Here is a 19256-nt window from a genome sequence, read left to right as displayed (position 1 = left end):
GAGGTTTAGGTTCTTCTATTGATTGTTTGTCAGTTGTGTTTTGCATTATTTAGGAATCTCAGATTGGTTAGTTTATTGTCTTCACAGTTTACATGTAACATTATACTGATTAGTTAAGTTTATGTTATAATTGGTAGAGTATTGTATTGTCCCCCCCCCCCCCCATGTGTCAAAGTGGCCTGATCAGCCAGTGTATATATGTGTCCCTTGTGTGTCTATTAGGTAGGTCAGTTAGTGTATGAGTTCCTTATGTTGACGTTTGTTTTCTTTGACCTCTTTTATGGGCCCAAAGTTATTGCACTAAAAGATTTATTTTGATATTTTCGTTAAATAAATGTAGTATTTTTCTAAAAAAAATTCCTTGTGCTTCTCTGGTTTTTTTGGGCTTGGTCCCTCACATGGTTACAGAAGTAGTCTTGGTTCTGGAGAACCCACGTTTGCGCCAGCGGAGGTGAACTAAACTTGGGGGTGTTATAGCCCCTTGGCAAAGCCCTTAACCTCCCAAACCCTCCCTGGTCACTGAAACATAATAGAAAACGTTTTATTTATTATTGACATTTATGGATACAAGGCATGACTAGACATCCTGAAAGCAAAGTTTCCACCTTCAGTCTGGTTTCGACTTAATTCAATAAGCAAATATTTTTTTAAATTGAGATGGCATTTTGTGCTCCAGTTATGTTATCTTATTTTGTTTGGGTATATTTCACTAGTGTACAGCTGTTAAACTGCTGATACAGTTCAGTTTTTTATTATTTTCTGTTTATGTGATAAAATAGCAAACATGTGACAGGTGTTACATCCTTCCCTGTTCTGGTAATGACTGGAAACAAATCACTGACATAGTATTGTTTTATTCTAAATCACACTTGCATAAATGGGTCGTTTGTCACCCATGTTGTGCATCACAAGGCTAACAGCCTGGTATTCTACATTTCTTCTACATTTCATCTGGTGTCAGACATCCAACAAGTATTTTACCCCTAAATTCTGCTAGTGTCCCACTGGCAAAGCCCCTCTCGGGGGGAGGATGAGGCTTCTGCTGGCGTTTATTTGGTCATTTCAGAGGGCAGGCTCAGCTAGCAGGGTGCAGGTCAGTGGCAGTATCCACTGGTGGTGGTTGTGGGCGACTATTTCTATTTTTGCTGCCACAAAGGGAAAGATCTCAGTCACCCGTTTGAGCATAACATTTCCTAAAGCGTGGAACAAGTGAGAACATTTTAGTCCTCATACACCCCATGGAGACTCAGGACTGTTGGAAAAGGTGTAAAGTGGATCTTGTTTAATATGAAAACTTTAAACTTGACTAATTTTGATCAGAAAAGTTTTGTTTTAGTTGAAATGTAAAAAAAAGGAAGGAAAAAAAAGTTTTTTTTGGTCTGGACATGCAGTTTGGTTCAGTCTGATCCAGTTAAAACTTTGTTTCTGAGACCTTTCTCGTACGTTTGTTCTGCTTTCAAATCAGCACAAAGGCGTCTGGATTTTCTACAAGTTTTATTAAAACTACTGAGTGAAGAAGAGAACACGAGGTGGACCATCTGCCAGGTCGCCTACCAGAGTGCCCACCGGATCACCTGCCGGGTTCTTTCCAGAACTTCTACAAACACAAAGCAGAACCAACAGAACCTTTTTATCTGGACAAACCTGGACCAACACGTCACCTGGACTTTTAAAGGAGCAGGACACACACGGGTTCCACGGAGGGTTCAGGTGGCTCTGAGTAGAACCTGAAAGCATCCAACCTGATGACACTAAACAAAGTAAAAACTGATTCTGGATCAGGTAGACAGGATCTATCTGAACATCAAAAAGTTTGGGTTCAAAGATTCTCATGTCTCAAGTCTTTCTCTTGTCCAGAAAGTTCCGCGAGCGGAGCTGGATTTGGACTTTTACTCAAAGTTAAAGTTGTATTCAAAGTCCAGGGAGGTCATGTCTGACGGGAGGCCCAGGTTCTCCGCCGTTATCGGCAGCATCACCGGATCCTCCTCACTGGTTAAACCGGTCTCTGGCTGTGGACCAGAGCCCGATTCACTTTGGTCCAAACTTTTCTGATCCTCTGAAGCAGACTCGTACTCCGGTTCAGGCTGGTCCTGCTGCTGCTGCCGCCGGGTCTGGTATCGGGTCTGAGAACGCGTTTGTCGGACTGATGCAGGAGGAGTCTTTTTAGCCGGTGTGTTCTTGCCTCTGGTTTTTGGACCTGGTCTGGGTTTGGACTGCAGTTCTGGAGTTGTCTCCATTTGGGACTTGGTGTCCTGGTCTTCATGTGGTTCTGCTTGTGGTTCAGACTGTGGTTCTGTTTGGATCTGAGAGTCCGGTTTGGGCTGGGGTTTAGGTGCTGGTTCTGGTTCAGTGGACTTGGTTTGAGGACTGATTTGGGATTCGGGTTTAGGAGAGGACTGATTCTGAACCTCAGGTGGAGCTGTTGTCGGACCTTTTGGATCTGAGGCGGACTGAAGGGACCAGACAGACATGATCTGGATGTCTGGTTCCATCCAGGTGGAAGAAGAAGTCTTCGGGTCCAGTTGCGGAGCTGCTTGGACTTTCGTTGGAGGTTTGTCCTGGAGTTGAACTGGTCCAGGAGCTGAAAGTGGACCCTTTGTGGTGGCGCTCTCAAAGGTTTTGGATTCGGGTTCTGGTTTGGAAAAGGGGGAGGGGCCTGACTTAGCACTACTGCTGTAGAAAATCCCAAACAGTTCTTGAGCTTTGGCCGCAGCCAGGTGACCCGTCAGCTTTTCGGACCTGGGAGCGCCATTGCCTACATTCACCCGGGGCGGCGGTTTCACAAACACTGTCTGAGTCTGCTCGTCCTCTGGAACGCCGGGAGCCGCTACGTCCGGGATGATTCTGACCATTGCAGACTGCGGGGGTGGAGCCTTGGATGGAGGGGGTGGTGTGGGTTTGGATTTCACTGGTGCTGGTTTTGGCGCAGTGGGGGACGGTTGAGAGACAGGCGGAGCACAGTTCACCTGGAAGCGACGCGGTTCTGGACCAACTTTAGCTTCAGGAAAAGCTGGTTTGGGCTCAACTGGGCTCAGATTCAGACCTGGTGGACCAGGTTCAGCTTTAGATGGTTTGGGCCCAACTGGACCAGGTTTAGGACCTGGTGGGCCAGGTTTACCTTCAAATGTAGCAGGTTTTGGCCCAGTTGGACCAGGTTTAACTTCAGATGGAGATGGTTTTGGCCCAGTTGGACCAGGTTTAACTTCAGATGGAGCAGGTCTTGGTCCAGCTGGACCAGGTTTAACTGCAGATGGAGCAGGTTTTGGCCCAGTTGGACCAGGTTTAGTTTCAGATGGAGCCAATTTTGCCCCAGTCGGAGTGGGTTCAGAAGTTGGTGGAGCAGAACTACTCTCAGATGGTGCAGGTTTGGACATGGATGGTGGGAGTTTGGGCCCGAACGGTTCAGATTTGGAGACCACCGGGGCAGACGGCACTTCAAACTGTCCGGAAATCCCAAATGGGTCGTGCTTCTGGAAGGTTTTTAAGGAGGGCCCAGAAACGGGTCCGAGTATGCTGGGCCCCTGCGGTCGCAGGTTGATGAAGGTGTTCAGAGGTGCAGGTTTTCCGGCCACAGTGGTTCTCCTCATGTGAGCAGCAGGTGGGGGAAGATTGGGTCGGATCCGTCCCCGATTGGCAACCCAGGGAGGAGGTGCGCCGTGCTGCTCCCCCAGTTTCTGGGCAATCTCTTTGGCGACGGAAACAGACTTAGCAAAGGAGTCCTCCACAGAGACGGAAGCGGCAGTCTCGTCCTCCCGGATGAACTCGGCGGCAACTTTCTGCGCCTCCTTTGCCAGAAGGTTCTCCTTCTTCTTCCACGTGAACTTTCCGAATGATGAGGGAGCAGCCGGCGCCAACTTTCCTGCTTCCAGACTCTGCTTGCGGAGCTTTGCTCTCATGGCGGGACTCGGTCCACAGAAAATTTTGGGAAGTTCGTAGGGTTTCGATGGCGGCTCGTACTTGTTTGGTTCCAGTCTTTCCACGTCGGGCTTCTTAAACGCATCCCTGTCTGCCTTGCCTTCATCCCGCTCATACTTGTACCTACCATCGGAATATTTATCGTACTTGTGTTTGTCCTCCTCATTTCGCGGGCCGTATTTTGGCCGCTCGTCGCATCGATCTTCGTTGTCACGGCGGTATCGTTGACGATACTCTTCTTCTCGGCTGTTCCTATAGCGCCCACCGCGGTCCTCGTCCTCTCTTGTGGACCGGTACTTGTCTTCCTTCTTGCTGTATTTGTACTTTTCGTCCTCCTCCTTTCTGCTGAAAGACACCTTTTCCTCCTCCATGCTTTTCTTTGAGTCTCCCTCCTTCCTGCCCGGTTTCCCTTCCTCCTCTTCCTCTTTCTTCACTTTAAATTTCTCCTTCTGTGAAGGCTCCTCATCCTCCTCCTCCTTCTTCTTGTCCTTTTTCTCCTTTTTGTGTTTGCTTTTGTCGTCCTTGTCTTTCAAGCCTTTGTCCTCATCCTCGTGCTTGCGTTTCTTCCCGCCGGCGTCAAGAGCCAGGCCGGCCTGGCGGTCCAGGTTCCTCCTCTGCTCGTACAGTGGGTTCTCATACATCTGTTTCTGATGAAGGACAAAGAAACAAAGAAGACAGATCAGCTATGACGTCCTCACATTTCCAAACATGGTCATCGGTTGCAGTCTGGACTCTATGAGGTGATCCGTACATGCCTGACGTTCGAGTTGGGACAAGTACCTTGTAATTTTCGTTGTGAAGGTGCGTGACGACATGCTCTTCAGCACAGATGGCGTCTCCGTAAAACTGTTTACACAGGAGGCAGAAGAATCCTCTGACCGGAACCAGAAACTCCGAACCTGCAGCCGAACACACGGGCGCCACATTTAAACCCTCGGGAGGGACAAAATAATCTGTCAATCATGTTTACCTGCCGTCCATCTGCATGTTGGCAACCTGTCGGGACATGAGAAGGTTAGACAGAAAGAAGGAGAAGAAGGAAGTTATTTTAGAGCAACAGGGGTAGGAGTGCTGTAGCGACTCAACGGCGCCGCTCAACCTGCTCCGACTGAGCAGCCATAGCACGGCTCAGAGGAGACATGAGATATGAAAGGACATCAGAGGTGTGAACTGTTGTCTCTTCTGAGACTCCATCTGTTTTCATTAAAAGACACAAGCTGCAGACAGATCCACTGTTGCACCTGGAAGCAGAAGATGCTAACAACATTCAGAGGCTCGAACACCACATCGCTCAGAGAATTGATGATGTCACAGGAGGTGTAGCGATGTTACCTTTAGCAGGTTTTGTCTGCTTCTCCTCTGCTGGGATGCTCTTAGAAGTTTTGGTAGGGGAGGAAGCCCAGGGCCGGTGGTAAGGGTCCAATGTCTGCAAGGAGAAGGACAAACCGTAAGCTTGGACTGCTGCCGGGTGTCTGGGGGGTGGAGACATCTGAGCCAACATGAGTCCAGCAAAGTCTGAGACATGACAGGAACTCACCTTTCTGTGAGATTTGCTGTGCAAGTGTGTGAAAAAGTCAAACATAGAACCAGAAGTGACGTTACAGTCTTTGCACCAATGGTTTCCAGCGTCATAGTATTCGAACGGCTCAGGTGGGGGAGCGGGTGGCGGGGTCGTGACTGGCAGTTTCTCCACGGACACTTTTGATGGAGCCGCTGAAGCGGGCTAGAAAACAAAGATGGAAGACAGTGAAGAGCAGGTGGAGGTGCAGGAGGTCAGCTTCGTCGTTTCTTCTTAATCAGCTTCACAAGAGGAGAAAAGACAGTATCTCACCTGGACTGAGCTCCAGAACCGAGTCCAGCATCCACATTCGCCTAACTCAACACAGAAACTCTGTGTCTACGCAAACCTAAACTCCTCTGAGCTGCAGCGCCCCTACTGGAACCTCATCAACTCAAACTTGTCTACAGATCTGTCAACTTATTTCAATAAAACTTCTTAAACATTTAACAAATATTTTACCAAAACCACAAAACTCTTGATATTTAACATTACAGGTTTGTTCTTCAGATTACTAGAGACAATAACTCAACCAGCTGCAGCACAGAGGAGTCGCCTCATCGTGGTCCTCTAACTGGACCGCACGCACCCGTCCGACGCACCCACGGCGGTCAACGCTGCTCACGTCATCTAATATGCGGTCTGTGGCGGAAACGGTGCGACTCCAGAGAGAACCAAAATTTCACACACACACAAAGTGAAGAAAATCCCAACAGGAACTTTAGCCCTCTGCTGGTTTCCATGGCAACGCTGCAGGACCTGCATCCCAGCTCATTAAAATCTGCATTGTGATCATTTTAATTCATTATTCCAGCTGAGTTTCTTCTCAGAAGGAAAATTTGTTTCTCCAGAAGATTTCTGAGCAAACAACTTGAAATCAAAATCAGAACTGAACCCAGGTCCAGGCATCACAGCGGGTGCAAAATTTTCATTTACAAGTCTGAGTTCATTTGTCTGTTCACACCTGAGGAAGGTTCTCTGGTCACTCACCCACATACGACACTGGATCCAAGGTCTTGTCCTCACGTAGCAGGATGTCTCTAAATATTTTTCTATGACTTGCCCTGTCGTCCAGATGAAAACGCAGATTTTCGGCATTAAGATATGCAAATACTACGTTGGATGTACATAACATAAGGCGGTTATACTTGTCAAGTATGTCCCGTGTGAGCTGTTTGCACTCATGGATGTCCTCTGAATTGAATGTGTGTGTGGGTGGGTTTACAAATGAGGACGTGTAGATTCCAGTTTTTCCCAGATGGAGGATATTTGGTTTCTAAAAATCCAAACCAAGTGTGCACATGGCCTCAATCTGACACCAAACTCACAAAGTACCGAATAAAACGACAAAAAACACAGAATTTCAGTAAAGACAAATTATACTAGAAAACTACTGACACGGATTAAAACTGCTAGCTCAAATGCTAATTATTCTCCTAGCTAATATACTTGTTAATATGATAAGAAAACTGATTAATTAAATCTGACATGTTAAATTTACTTCAGAAATACAAAAAACCTCTAAGCGGGCCAAAATTCTGATCATTATCTGATTTTTGGAGTAATCAGATTATTTACATTATCATGTGAACAGCATAAACGGATAATGCTAAATCAGATAACAGGTGTTACGCGATTAATCTATTCTTTATCTTTTATTTAACCAGGAAGACCCAAAAGACTATGTCTGGCCCAGAAAGCAGCTATAGCAGTTAACACATAAACACAACAAAATAAAACACAAAACATATGAAATCATCTTCAGAGCATCATTAACAGACTTTGCGTAAATAAGTTTTTGTCTGACTAAGTTGCTTAGCTTTAAGCTTCCTGGAGGGTTTTCAAGGTCCATACTAAGATGAAGCAGTTGTTTGTAGCGCACTAAGAAGTCTATCTTAAACAGAACTCATCTGTAAAAATGCACATCATAAAACTTATTTACTGATATTTTTAAAAAACTGCCAGTTTGAGTTTACCTTATTTAGTTTTGTAGATTAGGTAGAGATATTTTCTCCTAATGATCAGTGATTATGAGAAATTAGATTAACAGATTTCTCCCAGTACTCATATTTGGACATGCAAACCACAACACCAGAATCACTTTCTAACATCTGCACATGCGCTAAAAACTGTATTGATCAAAGTCTCACGATAAAAAGACAAAAGCAGCAAAAAGTTAAAAGTATAAATGGAGTAAAACCCTCATGTCATCTATTTTGCGCTTATAAGCGCCTGCATAAGCAGCTTACGCCAAGACCCCAGGCATCCACATTATCAACTAACATTAAGACAGCGGGATTTCACATAAGGGGCTAATGCTAACACTGTAGGCTACCCATAGACTGTATATAAAAAGATGGGCGGAGCCTCCATGACGTCACCCATAGGTTTCTAAAGAGCTTAACTGAAGCTCTGTGGCGGTTCCTACCATCGCCATCTTGTGTCGTCTCGCCCAGAAATTACAAATATGAGCAAAGAGGTGGAGCTGAGAGGGGGGCTGTGAGCGTCATGGTGGATGATTGACATCGAGCGAACTCCAAGCTTTCTGTAGCTAAAAGTTTACTAAGCTAACCCGGAGATTACAGGAGCTAACCAGCTAACGGAGGTAAGCGGGTTAAAGCGAAGTCACGTTGTTAACCGGCTAAAAACCGCGGTTGTTCTACGTTCTTCTTATTTGAAGCAGGAGATTGTGTACCTGTCAATCAAAATGACAAGCCCCTAAATATGCCACATTTCGAGATTAAATTACTTTTAAACAGGTAATTTAGAAAAAAAATTCACTCCCTCCACAGTTGTCATGAAGGTAAACCTGACCTATTAAACCTAAAATGGATTTTTGAACCAGGCTGTGAACATGTTTATTTCTGCTGTGAAGTTGGCCTTTTTAACATGGGAGTCTATGGGGATTTGCTGTTTTGCAGCCCCTAGTGGATGAAGGGGGACCTAGACTTTTATTCACTTCTGCATAGGCTTCACTTTTAACCACCAGAGGCTCCGTCCATTCTTACATATACGGTCTATGAGGCTACCACATTAGCAGCTAATGCTAAGACTGCAGGCTACCACATTAGCAGCTCACGCTAATGTTTACATGAACATGAATACATGTAATCTTATTTCTTTGAACAAAGAACCCTAGGAAGAATATCTGCAGCTTGCTGCTGGAAGCTACCACATACACAGCTAATGCTAAGACTGTAGGCTACCACATTAGCAGCTAATCCTAAGACTGTAGGCTACCACATTAGCACCTGATGTGGTAGAATATTAGAGAGAAGTCCAGGTTTGTTAATCAGATTTCTCAGAATCAGATTACTGCCATATTCAGATTATGATGTCTACACCATCAAATGAATAATCTAATAATGATCACATTATCGTTCTGGATGTTAGCGGACTCATTGACCAGCTAGCTAACTCTCTGTTTAACCCGCTAGTTAATCTTGCTAACCGTTTCAGTGTTTGTTAGCGTTAGCATGAATCTTGTGCTCATTAGGACTACAGTTGAACCACCGGACGCCCCTAGCTGTGCTCGCTAACAGGACTGTCATTCCTATGTTACCTTCTCCGCAGGTCCTGTACCTTAACTGAGGAGGAGCCAGCAGCCTGCTGGACCTCTGGGCTCCTCTCCGGGTCCCGTTTCTTCTTCTGTGGTGGCGCGCGATCTTCCTCCCGGACGTCCGGCTGTTTGCTGGTCTTGCGGGGTCGATCTGATGGGCTCAAGCCAAGGATGAGGGCCACCTTCTCAATCTCATTGCGTTTCTTCTCGGCCGCTTCATGCTCCTTGCGGAGGCTGGAGATCTGAGCCATGACCTCCTCCTGCAGCCGGCCGATCTCCTGCAGCAGAGGATCTTTGTGGCCGTCCTTCTCCCTGCGCTTCTTCCTCAGGAGCTCGCCTGTAAACACCAACATATGCAGCAAGAACCAGACCAGACATTAATGTGGGATCAACATGCGTAATTCCCAGAGTGACCTGATGGTGGAGTGTTCCTCCCATCCTATATGATTAAACTGACTGAGGTGTCACATCAGTCCAGCGTGCTTGAAGCACAAGAATCTGGCTCTACTCCATCGGTGGTCAGAACCAGTCTCTGGTTCTGCTGGTGGTCCTTCAGCCAGACCAGACCCTTCAAACTCACCTTGCTGCTTGCGGAGTCGCTCCAACTCCTTGATCAGATACTCCTTTTTGGTCATCCTCATGTCTCTCTCCTCCTTTAGCTTCTCTCGTTCTTCAAGAACCTGAACAGAATATGAAGTCAGGTGCTGGCGTCAACAGGATTCCACCCAGTCTCTAGTGGTCTCACAACCAGAACTAACCGCACGTTAAATGTTTCATTTGGCTGAAAGAAATGTTATATGTTTATTTATAATTTAAAAAAAAAAAAAAGGAACGGTAGATCCAATACTGAGTCGAAACCTGATCGGTTTCTCAGAACCAGCAGGAAACAAAGCACCACGTCACCTTCTGTTTCTGGCTCTCGTTGTTCTGCTCATCAGAAACTCTTCTGTCCTGGCTGCTAAGCTTGTCTGCATCCTGAGAAGAGCTCCGACCGGGACCTGAAACCAGACATCGTTCAGCTCTGAAACATCATATGACTCTTCCAACGTGATGGAGCTGCTACCATGCCAACAGCAGTTTAAAAGCTTTGACGTTGAGTAAATCTGTGCGCCTGTTTCAAACGTTGTCAGACGTCACTGCCCACACGTAGAACATCCACTAGTGTGGAGTTTAAAAAGAAGCAAGTTCAAGACAACAACACAGCGAAGATTGTAATGAGATAGACACATTGATACTGGAATGAATACAAATATTCCAAAAAAACTAATTACTTGTTACTTCAAGGGATCTATAAAAATAAATCTATGTAGAATAAGCAGCTAATTGTATTTCCTTTGAGTCACATAATTATAGACAGCCAGTGAGAAAGCTGCTGGGGGTAGGGGGGGTAATAACAGCTAACATGCTACCAGCTAACAAAGATGAAGAAAAAGAAATTATGCATTTACTGGCTAAACACACAGACATATAAGTAGACGCCGCATAGTATCACGCTGCCTACACGAGCTGACATCTCTTGGATGGGTCTCCAAGGCGCTGCCAATGAATTTATTTGTAAGGTGTAGACCCAACCACCACAGTAACTTCACCAATTTTTACCCAATTTATCCCACAGTTGGTTTGTTACAAAGAGCAGAGATATTGTTTTGATACAGATCACTGTCAAACATTAAAAACTATGTGCTAAAATCTTTTTAGAATGCTATTTAACAAAGACATAAGGTAACTACAATATATATAAATGTATAAATGAATTTCATACAAACATGTTTGTCTATTAATGCATTTGGATTTATCGATCCATTTTTATCTGGTCAAATAAATTATTATTTAACCTTGTGAAATGTAATCCCACACAATCTGTTTTCTCATTTTTTGTTGGTTATTGCAACCATATGCTAAAAAAAATACGGGAATAGTTCTTGGCTTTCTCTTGACTACAGTTGACTCTTTTTTTCTATTTACATTTATTAATTTATCAATATAGAGATACTGTTGTACAAAGTCTGAAATAAAGTATCAAAATTGTGCAATTCAAAAGTTAGAAAAACACTCAGCGCAAACCTCCACCAAGGCCTTTAAAAAAAATCCTGAAACCAAACGGTGATCCAGATCACAACTAAAATTAAATTAGTTCTTCCTTTTCACGCTTCAAACAATTCCTGAAAATTTCATGAAAATCTGTCCATAAATTTCTAAGTTATCTCAAACACAAACAGATAAAGCCGGTAAAAACATGATGTAATTATGCTACCATGTAAAACTCTCCTTGTGAAGCATCATCGGAGTAAAATGTTTTATTTGCATTTAGTAGATTATTCACTGTGTTAACATTATTTATAAACCAACAATGTAGAAAAGTGTTTTGTTTGTGTGTAATATAAACGCGTTGTTCCACAGAAAACTGTTATGTGGAGAAACTACGTTAACTCTGCAGCAAGACTCGAAAGCAGAGACCCATCCAATATGGCGACAACGCTGGTTCTCTCTCCAGCGCACAATGAGGCGTCTACGTTTATATGACGTCTATGCCTGAACCTGTGTCTACTATCTGCTGAGAATGAATTCATGGTGTCCACGTTTATTGTCTGAACTCTGGTGGACATGTTGCCTAGCAACACACAGGCCCATGTGAGAATTTTAATGTTTGGAACAGACACACTTATTTATATGTAAAGAGAGAGGAAAAACCACTGACCTTTGACCCCCGGGTCAAGGGCCGGTTTGTAAGACATTAGAGGAAACTCCTCTTTTTTGGGGGGCGGGGCCAAGGTGGGGGGCGGGTACATGGGTGGCCATTGTTGGGTCATGTAGGGCATGTAACTCCCGTACTGTCCGTAGGCGGGTGGGGGGAAGTTAGGGGGCATCATGCTGTGGACCTGTGAGGGGGGGAAGGTGGGGATGGGCAATCCTGGGTGAGAGGGTGGGATTGGGGGAGGATTGTTGGTCTGTGGTGGCGGTGTGTCGCTCCAGTCCTGCTTGGTGTCTTTCCCGTCCCGGTCTTTGTGGGTTTTGGGCAGGGCGGGGCTCTTCCTGTCATCGCTGCTCCAACTGCCGCCCCGCTTGGCGCCCTGCCTGCGACTCCGGCCGCTGCTGGAGGAGGAGCTTCCGCTGCGGCTCCGCCGCCTGTGGTGATCCCAGCTACCGTCAGAGCTGTCAGAGGAGTACCGCCGTCGCCGTGTGGGTGTCTTCGGAGGAGGCTTGTTGCCATGGAGACGCTCTTTGGTCCTGGCAGCCATTTTGCCGATCTCGGCCACGCCCAGGTCAAGACCAATTGTCTTTAGCAGGTCCTGGATCTTCTCGTACTCCTCCAGCGCTTGACGCTCACTCTCCTCCAGCGGCTCAGTCCCCGGCGGGTAGGCAGGGTTCGAGACCTGGACTGTGATGTTCTGGTCTGGACTGACCGAGGGCCGGCTAACATACCTGGCATCCACCTCCTGCATCGGAGGAGGGGCCTGTAAGTGAGCAGAGACCCCCGGTGGAAGCCCATACATTTGACTGACGGCTCTCTGTGGCAGAGGCTCCACGTAAAGCGAGTCCTCCGTTACGTCTCCGTAGAGCTCCAGATTCTGCCGGGTCGACTCCGGTGCCGATGGGAGTTTGGGCTCCTCAGAGTCTCCGTACAGAAACTTTTCCTCATCGTCAATGTCGTCCACCACCTTCTCCTGACTGCATGACGCCTCACCCCCCAGTAGGTTAAAGATCTCTTTGATCTCGGCTTCGAGTCCGGGCCGCTGGGCCATCTGCGGGTCGGACCGCAGTTCTGCCAACATGGAGGCCACGGCGCGAGGATCCGAGGTCTTAACAGCCTGCAGCAGTTGGTCTGCAACCCGAGACATGTTGGACCCATCAATGCGAGGAGAGTCTGAGCTCTGCAACATGGAAAGACGGTCGGTCATGTCAAGCAGGTTCTGCACTACAGAGACCAGTTGTTCTGAATTATTTATGAATAAATACTTAAATAGATGATGAATAAATAGATGAATAACTAGATAAATAAATAATTAGATGAGTAATTAACTGGATAAGTAATTAAGTGACTATATAATTAGATAAATTGATAATTAGGAGAATAAATAATTGGATAAATAGTTAGGTGAATATATAATTAGATTAGAGCTGCAACGATTCGTCGACAATAAAAATAGTTGACAATGAATTCTATTGTCGATTATTGTGGCGAGACACATTTTTCCCAACGGAGTGAGGCAACTCACTTTATCATAATTGCTGCCAAGAGTCGCATGCATGGTGGGGGGTGACGGCGTCCAACAACATGCACCGAAATGTCTCAAGTTTGGGAACATTTAAGCCTGGATGAGGCAAACAGTAAGATCTCCATCTGCAAAGCAGACCTGACTTATCATGGCAACTTGTCGGTGATGCGTGAGGATTTAAAGAGGAAGAACGTCGGGCATTTAAATGAAACCGAGTCTGACTCGCCTCGGTAAGGTTGCCTTCTACGCTAACTAGCAGACTGAGACATAAAGAGTAAAACGTATTGTCTGACTGACAGTGACTGACTTAAGTATTTTAAATGAAATGCATGCAGTCTGAAGAAGAGAACCACTATGAACCCCTTTCCACAGAGGAAGCAGACCCTGCAACAGGCCACTGCTCTCACACAGTCAGTCTCGGAGATGCTGAACTGCGATATGAGGCCGCTCATTTCATTCAATTTGTTTGTACAATTCTGAATCCTTTATTTTCAGCTATAAATGTCATTAAAACCATCAGATTTCAGATTGTTGGAATTGTAAAGTTCTGTTGCAAAACTGTGCAGCTGACCAATGAATGTACTTCACAAAAAAGCTGTTTTATTTACTGTTTTACTGCTGCTTTTGTGTCTGCCCTTGGTTTAGAGTAAAATAAATGTTTATTTGATTTAGTTTTTTATTTTAAAATAAGCTGTCCTTAGAAAATGGACAGATTTATTTATTTATTTATGTCTCTACTGAGTGAGCTCTGTTCCTGACAGATGGTTTTACGATATAGGACATTTTTATTTACTTTTTGTAAACCTGCCTTTCAGCAGCAAAGTTGATTAAAGTGTCATTTTTTATTGAAGTACCAATCTTTCTTATGGTTATTATCATTTGCCACATAATTAAAGCAACCTCATACGAAATAAAAAAGAAAAAAAAAATTATCCGACTAGTCCACTAATCGTTTCAGTAGTTGGTAACTAGTCGACTAGCTAAATGGATAATTTGGTGAATAAACAATAAGATAAATTGATTAATATATAATTAGGTAAATAAAAAATTTGATCACTCTGAGTGACACTGCATTCCTACCCGGACCGAGGGCGAGTCCTCGCAGTTGTTTCGTTTCTTCAGGATGGACTTGGTGGGCAGAGACAGGATCTCCTCCAGCTCCTTCCGGCGCCGCGCCGACTCCAGCTCCTTGAACACTTGGCTGCTTTTCGGGATTGTTCCCTCTTTGCTGCTGGAACTGGAGCTGGAGCTGCTGCTTCGGCCTCGACTTCTGCTGCGACTGTGGCTCCGCGGCCGACTCTTACTGCGTGCGTGACTCCTCCCCCGGCTCCGCCCCCGACTCCTCCCTCTGGATCTAGATCTGGACCTGGATTTGGACCTGGACTTGGATCTGCTTCGAGGACGGCTCTTGCTGCGGCCCCGGCTCTTGGCCCGGCTCCGGTCTGGACTGCGGCTCTGGCCCCTGTGGCGGCTCTTGCTTCGGCCCCGGCTCTTGGCGCGGCTCCGGTCCGGACTGCGGCTGTGGGGTCGGCTCCGGCCCCGGCTGCGGCTCCGCTCATATTCGGGTCGTGAGGGGTAGTCCCTGTTGAGAGAGGTAAGTGTAAATAAGCATGCTCAGACTAGCAGGCTGCAACTAATGAAGTTTTATTTAAACTTTTATTGTTATTAAACAAGAAACATAAACAACCTGCATCTTAAACCATTTTAATAACAGATTTTTCCCAGCAGGACTGTTGTTATTCCTGAAGGACTGATGAAACATTGTGGGTCTGCAGACTCAAAACGTTCCTATTCTAGTTATTCTTGCAATTTCTAATCAACAACTTAGCGTCAGTTCACCTCTCGGGACATATGGTGTCCCACAAGGTTTTAGGCCTTCTTTCGTTTAATTTAGTTTTTTATTGCTTCTTTTTTTTTCTTTAAACCTGTACATTGATGGCACGCATGTGGACTTACCTTTCAGTCTCCTCTGTCCAGTTCATTACAAAACTGGATTAAGATATTAAACACTGGACGTCTCAGAATTTTCTGCAACTTCATTCAGGAAAACCTGAAGTTTATCGTTTATCACTCAAACAACCTGATATTTGCTGGATTAAATGTTTTTATACATTTACTGTAACTCTACTGTGTTTATTTTAAGTTATTTTATTAGATTTCTTGTTTTGTTGCTTTTGTTTGAAGCACTTTGTGACATTTAAGTTGATAAGTTTTACATAAATTAATATAATAACTAATATGTAACATGCTTGTTTTTAATTTCAGTTCATTTAAGATGTGAATCTGATAAAGGGTGTGTTAAAAGTTGATGGGAAATTTACAGAAACTGCTTAAACGTTTTGATGTGAGAAGAATTCATGAGGATGTCGTTCCAAATCAGGACGGAGGTTTTATCAGCAGAGTCCAGGTCCTGATCTACAATCTGAACATCAACCTGCAAGCTTGTTATTTTAGGTATAAGCAATTATGGCTCTGGGGACCCAGAGAGGGTCAGTCTAACATCTCCTGCAACACTTGATCAGCTTCATTGTCGTCTCCAACCCGTTTCCCATCACCTTTGGTTACCTGTCATGATGACGCTGGGGTGCAGGCCCAGGTGGTCCAGTCAGTTCATTGCCCACAGTAATGACCAGGTTGTGGTCCACAGGACCTCTGTGTGCTGGAGACCTCTGAAAGATCCATCAAACACACAAATTACTGATATTTTCATCTTAGTTTCTAATCAATCAGCGCTGATTTATCATCAATAAATCCAGTAGCAGCAGGTAAATTAAGGGATTAATGGGTATTTAAGAGTCAAACATTTCTTTGATAATGCTGAAGCTCCATCTGCATAAGATGAGAGACAGCTTTTAGTTTGTTTACAGTTTATGATGAAGAACATCTCTGATCTTTGCTACCTCCGTCCTGCCGGATCGATTCACTCAGCGCATGCACAATTCAACACAAACAGTTAAAACTAATCAGAATTTCTCCCAGAAGAATATCAGCGTGAAGAAACCCCGGCGCATGCAGACAAATAGCTGTTTTCACGGCGAGCATCACGTTCTGGTCCCGGTGCATCTCTTACCTCCCTCTGCGGAACAGGAGCCCAGAAGTCGCCCCCGCGGTGGCTCCCTGCGGCGGGGGAAGGATACCCCCTGCGCGGCGGGGAGCGGTGGTACGAGTCTGGGTGCCCGTAGTCGCGATAGTCGGGATGGTATGGAGGTCTGGGTCGGCTTCTGTCGTCCCGGTATCCCGGCTGAGGCCTCGGCAGAGGTGGACCTCGGCCTTCAAAAGGCGGCGGGTATCCTTCTCTTGGCGGAGGCCGACCGTGGAACATCTTCTCCCGCTGAGCCCGTCCGGTGGCCTGCGGTGGCGGTGTGGAAGCGTCCGGTGGAAAGTAGAAACACACGGAGCAGCGGCGGGTTTATTTCTGCTTGCAGTTATTGATCAGATATTCCTCTAATAATAAAAAGTTGACTTCCAGCAACGGTGCAAGCACGGAAACCGTCTTTTTTCTTCTGCGGACATTAAACAGCGCTGAGAGGCTACACTGCCCCCTGCAGTACAAACTGAACTGCAGCACATGGCAAAATGGTAAAACCCCTCTGTGTCAGGGGTGTACCCATGAAATTTTAACGGTGTGGCCAAGTTAAGACTGATGTTTGCTACATTTACATGGAGAAACACTAATCTATCCTAGTAGTCTCTGATCAGAGATTCCATTTGACACGTTAGACATGAACACTGCAAAATATGATCATATTAGTGTTTTCCGGCTAATCTATATTCAGGGGCGCCACCAGGAATTTTGGGTCCTATGAAAGACAATTGCATAGACCCCACAACTTGATTGCAAATTTTAGATTTTTGTTTTTGCTTCAATTGCTTCAAGTGATAAAAAAGAATAGCTTTTCATGGGAATAATAAAGATCTTGTGCTGTGTTTAACTCTTGATGGAGCAGGTGACTATTTTTGATCACTTTGTTTCCTTTCATATTCAGCATGAAACTTTTTTTTTTTTTTTTTAAATGTAACAACCGAATGGAGGTCTTGGTTCATACCAGAAGGACAATTTTTGTTGAAAATTTCTAATATGAAGTTATTTCATTGAGTGCCCTATAAAGGGTTAAATCACCGTGCATACATATAACTAGGTTATTTTAATATAAATGGTTTATCAGCTTATATTACCGCTATATTTTATTGCAACCTTTGAAAAAAGTATTTATTATTTTTAATGAAGGTTTAATGTTTTTCTTATATAGTTTGTACATCTTTTTGGGCCCCTATCAAGTCATTGGGCCCTTAGAATCTTACCAACTTTTCCCCCACATATGGCACTTCTGTCTATATTAGCTACATTTACATGGAAAAGCACTAATCTATCCTAGTAGTCTCTGATCAGAGATTCCAGCTGACACTTTAGACAAGAACAATGGAAAATATGATAATATCAGTTGTGTATTTACATGACGGAGAGATTTCATACTATCATAAAGTGCTCAGCATGCATTGGAAGAAATTCAGAAGAAGTGCTTTCTTTGTTTTGAACCATTTGACTGTCAAGTGGCTCAGTCATCCAGTTTCCAACCTTAATGTGTCCACCACAACACACATTGCACATGCTTATTGTTGCTCCACTTACATTGAAGCTGCCTTATTTGTGCCACCATTTTTACTATGGTCTCTCTGAATGGACAAAAAGCTCATAAGTGTATAATTTAACTCTCCGTTCCTGGTGTTCCAATATTCATCATTCACATATTCTATCAGCATATGCAAACACGAAAAACCCATTGATATTTGGGATTGAGGCCACTCTAATGAATCCATGATACCTTCAACACAGCTGAACCTGTTTCTGTGAGACTTATGTGATTTAATAACTTACATTTTATGAATTAATAAATGTAATACTTTTATATATCTTTTTGCATATTGATAAAAACTATATTATATCCTGAGGTAGGATGTTTTAACGAGGTTGCAGGTTTCAACAGAAGACCAGGTTTATAGTAGCTCCAGGTTGTTTGGGATAAAAGCACCCGACGGAGGATTATGTACATACATAAATTCTGATATGAAAGCTTGATGTTTTATGTTACTATTATGGGACCAAATATTTTACTATTATTTACTGGACCAAATATCTTACTTTTATTTACTTTTGTATTACTTAAGATGGAGAAGAAATGCTTACAAGGCTAGACCTCTGCTCTCTCTCTCTCTCTCTCTCACAAAAAGATTCCCATGTCTGTCCAAACCTTCTCTGCAGCAACTGAATATGGAAGAATACAGAGCATTGTGTCGCACAAGACTCAGTTAGAATAACAGGAGATAGATAACGCTAAGACCTTGAAGATAACAGGAGGAAGGATACAATTGACCATTGAATACATGATACAGTTTTGTCGGGGAAAGGAAGACAATTTCATATATGGTCATGCTGTGTGTTTGTATGTAGAGTGCACGATTCAGTGTTACAGGGGAAAGGAAGACAATTCCATAAATGGTCATGTGATGTGTGTATGTAGAGAACTTTTTGTGGGAACATTTATCCAACTGTATGTATCGCTCCACCTATGATGATTTAATAAAAACAGCCTGTTGAAGAGAGAAGGCAGAGTTCTGCTGCAGATCCTGGGGTGTAGGGAGCTGCACGGGGCTCTCCCTTTGCAAAGGCAAAATATACCAAAGGTACTGTCTGATTTTCTTCGTCCAGCATCCAGCGAGCCATGAACCTTGGAGAAGGCTGAGGATTGATTTCAGCGCTTCAACACACCATAGAAGAACACAGTACACTTGTAGTTACTTGTAGCACAGTGACAGGGGGGTTAGCACTGTGGCCTCACAGCAAGGAGATCGCTGGTTCGATCTTTGGCTGGGGCAAGGTTTGGACAGTGGCCTTGCTGTGTGGAGTTTGCATGTTCTCCCAGTGTATGTGTGGGTTCTCTCCGGGTAGTCTGGCTTCCTCCCACTGTCCAAAGACATGCGTGTTATTTTGATTGGCTAAATTGCCCCT

At 44.6% G+C, this 19256-nt stretch overlaps 1 protein-coding gene across 1 annotated transcript; it reads right to left on the bottom strand.

Annotated features, from left to right (window-relative positions):
- Positions 1 to 1484: 1484 nt before the first annotated feature.
- On the bottom strand, positions 1485 to 16728 carry znf318 (zinc finger protein 318). The gene is made up of 11 exons (XM_079248716.1): positions 16320 to 16728; positions 15815 to 15918; positions 14330 to 14831; positions 11731 to 12904; positions 9936 to 10030; positions 9613 to 9712; positions 9056 to 9369; positions 5453 to 5638; positions 5248 to 5341; positions 4696 to 4814; positions 1485 to 4562 (listed from the first exon to the last, which is right to left on the bottom strand). Exons 1-11 carry the CDS (start codon positions 16569 to 16571, stop codon positions 1890 to 1892), a joined length of 5613 nt encoding a protein of 1870 aa, XP_079104842.1. The 5' UTR covers positions 16572 to 16728; the 3' UTR covers positions 1485 to 1889.
- Positions 16729 to 19256: the final 2528 nt, after the last annotated feature.

The sequence above is a fragment of the Telmatherina bonti genome, assembly GCF_933228915.1.
Source record: "Telmatherina bonti genome assembly, chromosome: 11".
NCBI lineage: Eukaryota > Metazoa > Chordata > Actinopteri > Atheriniformes > Telmatherinidae > Telmatherina > Telmatherina bonti.
This window is presented reverse-complemented; position numbering and strand designations above follow the sequence as displayed.

Bases quoted from the DNA above. Each gene is read 5' to 3' on its own strand.
- znf318 (XM_079248716.1), bottom strand. From the start codon at position 16,571: ATGTTCCACGGTCGGCCTCCGCCAAGAGAAGGATACCCGCCGCCTTTT. The intron at 12,905-14,329 runs GTAGGAATGCAG...TCCATGTTGCAG, and splicing joins AGGACTCGCCCTCGGTCCGG to AGCTCAGACTCTCCTCGCAT. The intron at 4,815-5,247 runs GTAACATCGCTA...GTTCGGCTGCAG, and splicing joins GCAGACAAAACCTGCTAAAG to GTTCGGAGTTTCTGGTTCCG.